Source organism: Tupaia chinensis, unplaced genomic scaffold (assembly GCF_000334495.1).
Source record: "Tupaia chinensis unplaced genomic scaffold, TupChi_1.0 Scaffold145870_1, whole genome shotgun sequence".
Lineage (NCBI taxonomy): Eukaryota > Metazoa > Chordata > Mammalia > Scandentia > Tupaiidae > Tupaia > Tupaia belangeri.
Genome location: NW_006205727.1, coordinates 5,635,180 through 5,644,232, shown reverse-complemented (window position 1 = coordinate 5,644,232; position 9,053 = coordinate 5,635,180). Strand labels below are relative to the sequence as shown.

At 47.9% G+C, this 9,053-nt stretch overlaps 1 protein-coding gene across 4 annotated transcripts; it reads right to left on the bottom strand.

The window, feature by feature from the left end:
• Window positions 1-2,485: 2,485 nt before the first annotated feature.
• Window positions 2,486-7,676, bottom strand: TMEM106C (transmembrane protein 106C). 4 transcript variants are annotated; one of them, XM_006168581.3, is made up of 8 exons: window positions 7,534-7,676; window positions 6,830-7,044; window positions 5,614-5,677; window positions 4,977-5,136; window positions 4,745-4,885; window positions 4,261-4,310; window positions 3,753-3,806; window positions 2,486-2,858 (listed from the first exon to the last, which is right to left on the bottom strand). In XM_006168581.3, the coding sequence occupies exons 2-8, from the start codon at window positions 7,014-7,016 to the stop codon at window positions 2,762-2,764; spliced, it is 753 nt and encodes a 250-aa protein (XP_006168643.1). In that variant the 5' UTR covers window positions 7,017-7,044; window positions 7,534-7,676; the 3' UTR covers window positions 2,486-2,761. The 4 variants fall into 4 exon arrangements, with proteins under 4 accessions (XP_006168643.1, XP_006168644.1, XP_006168645.1 ...); XM_006168582.3 differs by having other exon boundaries at window positions 6,830-7,116; window positions 7,534-7,662; XM_006168583.2 differs by lacking the exon at window positions 7,534-7,676 and adding an exon at window positions 7,390-7,527 and having other exon boundaries at window positions 6,830-7,116.
• Between the last annotated feature and the right edge of the window lie 1,377 nt (window positions 7,677-9,053).

The following is a 9,053-nucleotide window of genomic DNA, read 5'->3' as shown; positions in this document are numbered from 1 at the left end:
AAAAAAAAAAAAAAAAAACCATAATGGTGATGGTAATGATACCTGAACCAGTCACGTTCCCTTTCCATTTTGGAGTTGTTAAGAGAAATTTCTAGGCATTAGTTCAAAAACTAGTATGATAAAACAGTGCAGAGCATTCCTAAGAGCATTTGAGATGCTAAGACTATAAAGTATGAGAACTCACAGAATTACGAGATCAGACTTATTGCTGTATCCTTACAAAATTTAAGAGCTCACGGCTAGCAGGTGGTATAGTGGTTAAGGTGTTGGACTCCTACATAGCCGACTGCAGTTTGAGTCTTGGACCTGGAGGCTTGAAACTCATGTTGGGCATGTGTGCATACCTGCCCAAAATCCTGAGAGGAGAATGGAGCAGAAGGGATTGCAGCATGGCCATCTCCCCAAGGGTGATTTCTCACTTTCTCTCTGGTGAGAGCATGTGCCCTATAGCAAAAAATCTCTAAAAAAAAATTATAAAAAGAAAAAGAAACAAAATTTAAGAGCTCTTATTTTCTTATCATAGCTGAATTTTAAGGCAATGTCAAAATGTAAGAAATGTTACTGAGGTATGTGGTCACAATAAACAATTCAAAAACTGAAGAATCATCAGTATGAGTACCAAGATTATAAGAAAAATATGCTAGGTCCCAGCAGGTGTCATGGTGGTTGAGGTGCTGGACTCCCACATGGCTGACTGCAGTTCAACTCCCAGACCTGGTGACTTGAAAATCACTCTGGGCTTGTGTTCCTGCATGACCCATCTCAGGAGTACAGTGGAGAAGGGATTATAGCATGGCCATCTCCCTAAGGGTGATTTCTGTTTCTGTCTGTCTCTGGCAAGTGCATATACCCAAGGATAAAAAACAAAGAAAGGAAGAAAAATATGCTATAGAGGCTACTTGGAAAATGGAAAAACTAAAGAAAAAAAATGTAGCAACATGAACACCTTCATGTGTTTAGGGTATGTTGAGTTTAGGGCAATGTTCTCAGAAATGGCATGCTTTTACTTCCATGTTAAGTGGTGACACTCTGTCATCAGTACATAACACAGTCATCACTATCGTGTGCATACAGATCACTCAGTGATCCAGTGTAGCACTAAAACTCCATTTCTAACACCCAGCTTTTGGGTAACTCACATTGGCCAAATAGCCATGATGTAGCCTTAGTCTGAAGATTTAGAGTATATGAAATCATTATAGAAAAACTCAAAATTGAGCTATGGGACTGGGGACAAAAACTAATATACAACCCTGCTGCCACTTGCTCTGTTAGTGTTTCTTTTTTTTTTAATGATGACATTGAAGAAAGGGGAAAGATAAGGTGACCCACTCCCCCCTTTCTTTCAGTTATCCTTTTTTTTTTTTTTTGTGGAGAGGCTTTTTCTATAGGGCACGTGCGCTCGTCAGACAGAGACAGAGACAGAAAACGAGAAATCACCCCCCAGGGGGGATGTCACACCGTAATCCCTTCTCCTCCATTCTCCTCTTGGGATCTTGGGCACGCACACACACACACCCGGTGTGAGTTTTAAGCCACCGGGTCTGGGATGCAAACCGTGGTCAACTATACGGGAGTCTAGCGACATAGCCATTATGCTAACTGCTGGTCCTGCTCTGTTAGTGTTTCCTAAGGCCCTGGAGCTGTGGCAATGGCCGGGGCCCACCTCAGTTGAGTTCTGGAATCTGATGTCTCAAGCTTCCCAAGTAGATGCTCTGCTCTCTTGGGATTGTAGCCCAGCCTTTCATGGTGACAGTTTATCAAACTTTCAACCTCAAATCAGGTCCTCTTATTCAGGACTGATGCTGCCGGTAGGGAGCTGTGGGGGAGAGGGTTATTTCTCCTCAGGCATCCCTGCTCTGCTTCTTCCAATCTCCAGAGGGCATTGAGTATCCTGTGCTGGAAGAGCAATAGGGCAGCTTGTTGGCCCAAGAGTCCAATAGAGAATGGTAAGGCTGCTTGGTCTGTACAGGAGCTATGAGGACAAGGGGTAACATCAGGGTTCTTGTTCTTTTTCCCTGCCATACTGAGTCCTTTGCTGACCCTCTTAGCAGGCAGTTAAGTTGTTCAATGGTTTTCCCAAGGTGCCCACTGAGACATCCAGGCAATCAGAGAAGACACAGAAGAATCGAAAGCAGAGTTTATTTTTCTATCAAATCTCCAATCCAGGTTCTAGCTAATGGATGAAGGGTTAATCAAGCCCACAAAGACTCAGTAAAAACAACTGGAATTTTCTACAAGGAAAGAAATTTTTTTTTTTCTTTTTTAAAAGCACCTAGGCTTTGGGAACAGATAAAACAAATTCACATATTGAATGGATCTGTGCTTTCTTCTTTTAGATGCTCAAGTGGTCCCCTAGTGGCCACAGAGAGGCACTGATAACAGTCTGCTCTGTACTGACAGGCTCCCTGTCACCCTACGGTTTAATAGTCTAGAATTGTGCTATGTCTTTAATTCCTAATGCCCCGAGAACAGCTGGAAAAGATATGAATGAAATTCTTCAAACCTTTATTGAGTGCCTACTATTTGTTGGGTACAGGCCAGGTACTGGGCAGTGACTGCTGGTTCTGAGACATAAATGGTGCTGTAGAGAAGAGTTTCCTCCTTGGTGGCAGGAGGATGTTTGCTGGGGGATAAGGGAACAAATTCCTCAATTCCTTCTCTGCTTCCACCACCAGGGATGGGTAAGAAACTCAGGGCCTGGGAAGAGGGGCCATGCTCTCTTCTATAGGTGCTGCCGTGGAAGAACTAAGAGCAGCTGCTAAATGGCTGTTGAATTTGCCCCACAATCCACATAGTGATGTGTCTCTGAAGAACTCTGGGTCATGTGGCCAATGTATGAAATCTTCACTGAAGTTCTAGGGAAAAGAAAAGCAAGGAGAGTTAATTCTGGTTTAGAGGTGAAATAAGCAAGAAAAATAGCCCAAATAGCTTCATGCAAGTTGAGGCAACAATACTCCCAGAACTGAGGCATGTAGCTTCATGGTTGTGTAACCAGGAGGCCAGAAGATTGTTTCACCTCTACAGAGATGCTGTGCCATGAGGTGACCTTCAAAACAAGAGGTTCTCAACCTGGAATACTTGCACCACGGGAGACTTTTGGCAATGTCGGGACACATTTGCGTTGTTACAACTGAGGGGAAAGGGGTGGTGCACATTACTGGCATTTACTGGGTAGAGGCCTGGGATACTATAAACATTGTACAATATACAGGACAGCCCCCTACAGCAAAGAACTTTCTGGCCCAAAATGTCAATAGTGACATGGCTGACCCCTGTGCTCTGACCCCTCATATTTCAAATATTTGCAGCAGACCCTTGTCTGTGAATTCATCAGTCATGGTTCCAGGAACGCCCCTAAAGGTCCATGAGATGTGGGAATTTGTGTGACCAGAGACTAACCAGGTCAAATGCCCAGTACTTCCACCCTGAGAAAGCTGTTCTGTTGTTTACTGGTTTCATGAGGGTGCTAACGGGATCACAATGTGCTAAGTTAAACTAGACCCCGTTTTATGGAGGACATCATGTGTCCGACTGCTGATGGTGATCAGTGAAAGGGATTTGGATACTGCATCCAGAAAGAACCCAGGGTCTACCCTAGATGTCTGTAAGGCATTGGCTGTCCCCTCCTTGGCTGGGTGCCTCTGCCTTGTGGTCACACAGGATCTTCAGAACAAAAGTGATGAGCTCACATGGGCTGGTGGTCCAAGCTCTAACACTAAGGCTAAAGGCTGGAGAAGAGAGTGACATACCGCATGAAGATCACAATGTTGTGTACCAGGATATCAGGTAACGTGCACAAGAAGCTACCAAACAGCAAAATAGGGAAATGTCAGTTTGGTTTAAAAAAAAAAAATCAGTAGACAAGCACTGAGTTATACTGTCGGACTGAGGAGCAGTCAGTCCTGTTTGGGGTGCCTCCACTCCCCCTACCCTCCGACCTAAGCACTCCCAAGGCTCACCAGTTCTGGGTCTCCATTACTGTTGGGCTTACCCTCCCCTATCGTGATGCTTTTTCATTTGTGCAAATCCATCATATAAATGCTGGAGTTTGGTAATGTTTTTAGTAGCTTAATGCTTAGAAATCGTAGCACTTCAGTCACATGTCAGATGACCCACCCTCCGATAAATCTTAAGACAACCAAGGCTAGAGAACCAAAGGCTGGGACTTAAGGCAGGACCAGGCCATAGTCAACTGCATGTGACTCTGAATCCCCTCCACCTAGCAGAGATCATATATACAAAGAATATTGTCCTTACTACACATAGGAATACGGTCCTCCCATCTCAGCCTTCACAGTAAAATTCACCTGAAAATAAGACACCAGAGTCAGTCTGTGGCCAGGCAGGCTCGACACAGAATACCACTATCATCAGCAATCCAGAGATCCTGGATCATTCTTCCATCACATACAAAATATTTCCCTGAGACTGTCCTTGCTACAGTCTAAGGGCCTCTAATAAATATTTCCAACCTCTTCCCTGTTGAAAGGCCAGTGACCTTGACTATATTACTCTGACTATAGCAAAACTCTTTCTCCCACAAATTCTTTTACTTAAATGCCAGCTGGGCTTCCTGCCTCTCACCTTCCAAACAATATTTCATAATTATAGACCTTAGTGTCCTTATCGACTAGTTCCTACAAGTGGAAAAGAGAGGAGGAAAGTAGCACACCAACAGCACCCTCACGGCCCCTACGCCACTTTGGCCCTATGGGGCAAGGTTCCTGAAAGACCAGCATACCAGTTGCTCACTCCGAGGTGGAATGAGGGAGATGTTAGTAGTCACGTATGTGCCAACCACTGTGTTCATGTACTGAACCTGGCTGGACAGGCTGGTCACCGCCACAGGGTAGAAGTTGGAGTTTCTGATTTTCAGGGTAGCCTGCATTAAGGCAAGGGAAGAAAAAAGGGTAAATGTCTTAGGGGCCAGATTTGCAGGTGCACAACCCAGGAAGTGAGGCTCCACGTCTTACCGTGATGGCAAGGATTACAAGGGAGTCTTGCTTATTAAACGTGACTTTCACCACTTTGATGCCGTCATCATCCACAAGGACTGAATGTGGAAACAGGAAGAAAGCCACCAAGCCAGACGCCAGGAGACAGAGCAGGATGGACAGGAGGACATACTGCTTACTGCAAATGACATAGCACATGACTGACCATGGAAGTCAAGGTCAAGGTCCAATTCATTGAGCTTAAATGCAAAACCATGAACAAGGGAAGAGTGAAATCAAAGTACAAGAGCCAGGAATCATGAACCACAAACCAGGCAAGAAGCAGAGCCTTGAACTCCACTTCGAATACTGTTTGCACTCTGGGAAGCAAAGCTCAAAAGGACAGCTGTGTGGACAGTGACCTTGCTTCCCAGAACACCTCACTTCTTCATTCTTCCCAATCTCAGCCCTTCGCTTGGCACTCAGACATTTCTAGCAAGTATCTATCCTCATATTGTGACATGAGCAGAGCTATCCTGCTCAGGCAAACAGTAATGAAGGAAATGGGAACGTACAAGAACAGATGCGGTTTTCACACAATTAGCTGGAATTCATTCATATAAAATGGGAGGAGGGGCAGATGAGGGTATTAACGGGGGAGAGGCAGGTAACTCACGTTCTCTGAGGGCGCAGTCTCTGATCACTGTGTGGGATCAAAGCCACCAACTCATTGACTTGGTCTAGAAAAGAATATTTTTTAAACCCTCTGTGTTGGCAGTATTTCCTCTACATTTCACTTCAGCCTACCACAGTAAGCATTTATCTGGAACTAGACATTAAAAAAAAAAAGTTTCGCATTTTGGGTTTACTGAATAAAAAAACAAGTAAATCCACTGAGGGTGCCACAAATCATCAAAGATCTCTCCGTGCGGCCAGGGCAGTGGCAGGGAAGTTGAAAATCTGAGAACTGGTTCCGGCTTTCCTGCATGGCTTTGGCAAAGCCACCAAACTCTTAAGGCCATTGTTTGTTCACCTTTAACACAAGGGCTTTGCAGTACATGCTTCTAAGGTCCTCACCAAATAAACTCAGTCTCTCTACCCAAGCTGTTACGACCTTTTGAAGGCCAACTTAGCAATGGATCATCTGTACCTAACTCAGGCTCTACCCTTGAGCACTGCTGCTCTCCCACCTGAGACATTTTTCAGACCCATAATTGATTTTAGGCTATAACTGATTTCCTATCTGCTTCCTTGAGAAGAAGCTTCTAAGATGGGTCCCCCCACAAAGCTGTACCATCCTTACACATGAATGTGGCACAGAGGTTAAGGCGCTGGATTCTACGTGGCTGACTCCACAGTCTGAGTTCCAGACTTGGTGGCTTCAAAGACATTAAGCGCATGTGTGTGTGTGTGTGTGTGTGTGTGTGCACGTGTGCGTGAGCATGCAAGTGCGTGCTCAAAATCCCAAGAGAAGAATGAAGGAGAAGGGACTGTGGCATGACTATCCCTGTTGGGGGGTAATTTCTTACTTTCCCTCTCTCTCTCTCCAACAAGCACATACACCCTGTAGCAAAAACTGATAGAAACAAAAGCCCGTCAAAAATCCCATGCCACAGAGCGAACCAAGTGCTCGGATCCACAGGAGGAAAAAGAACAAAAGAGTGGAAGTGAAGGAAAGAAAGAGTTTCAAATATAAGAAGACCAAAAAAGTTGTGGAACCTGACCATTTACCAAGTCAGGTGAGCCAGCTGCTGTTCAGGGCATTGTTTGTGACCATATGAATCTAATTACTGCCCAGAAGAAAATCTCTCTGGACACACATGAGTATCCTCTGAGTACCCAGGAATTTTCCTTGGGAAATCACCTGTCCCCTGATCACCAAAGATCTGCACCTGTCGGAATGTAGCCTGTCCCTTGGCATGTGAGACAGGTGATGCTATCTCTCCCAGTGAACTCCACATACGGGAACTGAGCAATGGCTTCTTCCTGCGCCCGTTCAGCCTGCAAGTCTTCGTTGTCATCTTCTTCCTTTCGCGGGCAGGAGGAGACGCGAGCAAAGACGGAATGCTGAGACCCCATGGCCGAGAGGCGCTACGTGTGTCATGTCCTAGGGTGAGAAGGGGCAAGTGAGTGCACCTGAGTGTCCACGTTGGGCCACGAGAGAAGAAATCGCTTCTTTCTATGAGAAAAGTGAAAATACAAAAATGACAGGTTGCCATCCTGAATCCCAACGTTCGTACCATTTCTATCAGAATCCTCACTTTTCAGCAGTGCTCCTCACCTCCCTGTCACCCTCTACATACAGGTGGGGCAATGGGGACCCGACTTCAGCGAAACCACCCAGGGACTCGGGTCACCCCAGCTCTCACCCGGTCCGGGCTCGCCCCTTTCCTCTCCACTATCTACAAACTTTGTGCCCTTCCTGGACAAACAACAATACCAAGTGACTAACAGGCCTTAGCGATCCCGTCCGGCTCCACTCCCAGTCCAGGGAGGCAGGCTCAGGTCACGCCGCCGCCCCGCCCCCTTCCCGGCAAACAGCGAAGCTGGGAGCCCAGCAGTCTCCGAGGCCGGAATGAACACCAGCGCCCCAGACCTGCAGGCCACGAACTCTGAGTAGCTCCTCTCCGGGCCGCTTCCCGGCCACCTGCCCGCTTCAGCGAGAGTTTTCCAGCCTCCTGGGTCCTCGGATTAGCACGCACCAGGAGCGCAGGCGCTCAGGCGCCGAATGGCAGGCTGGCCCGGGCCAAGCGGGCGTGCGCTCGCGCGTGCGCTTTACCCGGCTCAGGGCCGTCCCTTCCACCGCGCAGCTGTGGTGTTCGCCAGGCGCCGGCGGAGGGCGGCAGAGAGCGAAGGGAAGCCGTGCCCGCGGACGACTGGGCCCGGGGGTCGGCGGGGAGGACAGGGCTATGTTCCCCCAGAAACACTGGGAGAGGCTCGAGTCGGGTGTTCGGAGCAGAACGTGTCTCTGCCGCGCGAGGAAAAAGACGCAGCCGGAGCCATTCTCGATTCTTCTTGGAGCGCAGGGGCTGTGTGGACTCTGAGGGTACAAAGATGCAGAAAACCCAGAACCTGCTCAGTCCAGTCCAGGAAGGGGCCCGGACGCGGCAACAGACCTCGTCTGTGTAGTGGAGAGACGTGCTGCCGAAGGGCCCGCGGACTGGGGGCCCATAGCCGGGCATGAAGGAGAGCTCGCGGGGCAGCCCTGCCGGCTCCTCGGACCGGACCCCAGAGCGGAGTTTCCGAGCCTGGCAGGCGCCTGACATAGACTCATCCTGCCTTGGGTCCCCCGGGGCCCAGCGCTCCACAATGGCAGCACGCGACGGGACGCTGAATCGGCAGGCCTCTGATGTCACAGCCAGGTTGAGCGTAGCCAGAAGGAAGTGGGGACAGACGATAAGCAAGTGAAGTTACTAAACGGTGGCTGAGGGAGAGGGATACTCTGAAACTGGATGAACGCGGGCCTGCTTGGTAATGGGGAGTGGTGCTGCAGTTCCGGAGGTCTGTCGCCTCCGTATCTCTTCCTTCTCCTGGGCAGAATGCCGGTTCTTCTGCTGCCCTCTAGCCACCCGCCCAACCGCAAGTCGCTATCAGCCCACGATGGCAAGAAGCAACAAGGAGCCCTTGCGGGGTTATTTTTCTTGTGAAATGAGTCCTCAGCAGATAAGCAGGGCCTCATCAGGCTCCCTCATTTCCTGAAATGTGATTTTCACCTCTCCTTGCAAGTTTGATTCCAGTTTATATTCCTCGTGTAAACAAACCTGTTTTGGGGTTTTGCAAATGCTTAAATAAAAATATATTTCCTAGACACAGTTCTGGCCAACGGTGCCAGAAGTTGTGTGGAACTTACAGAAAAGCTTCTTAAAAGGAATGGAGACTTAGCTGATGCTGCTTGGAATTTGGACTTAATGTTGGAGATGGGACAACCATATTGTGACCATGAGGCAAGAAAGGCTAAGGAAGACTGAGTGGCAGGATTCCTGATGGCATTTGGAGCCATGATCAGGCCCTGGACTGCCCATCTTCTGAGTTCTTGTTACATGAAAAAAAATACCCCCCCCCCTAACTAATTATGGCATGTCTCTTTCTCACTGTGGGATACAATCCTAACAAATA

What these genes read in the sequence shown, in the direction of transcription:
- TMEM106C (XM_006168581.3), bottom strand. Translation starts at nt 7,016, where the DNA reads ATGGGGTCTCAGCATTCCGTCTTTGCTCGCGTCTCCTCCTGCCCGCGA. An exon ending in AGACTGCGCCCTCAGAGAAC is followed by an intron (nt 5,137 to 5,613) that starts GTGAGTTACCTG and finishes TGTCATTTGCAG; the next exon opens with TAAGCAGTATGTCCTCCTGT. An exon ending in AACATTGTGATCTTCATGCG is followed by an intron (nt 2,859 to 3,752) that starts GTATGTCACTCT and finishes TCTTTTCCCTAG; the next exon opens with AACTTCAGTGAAGATTTCAT.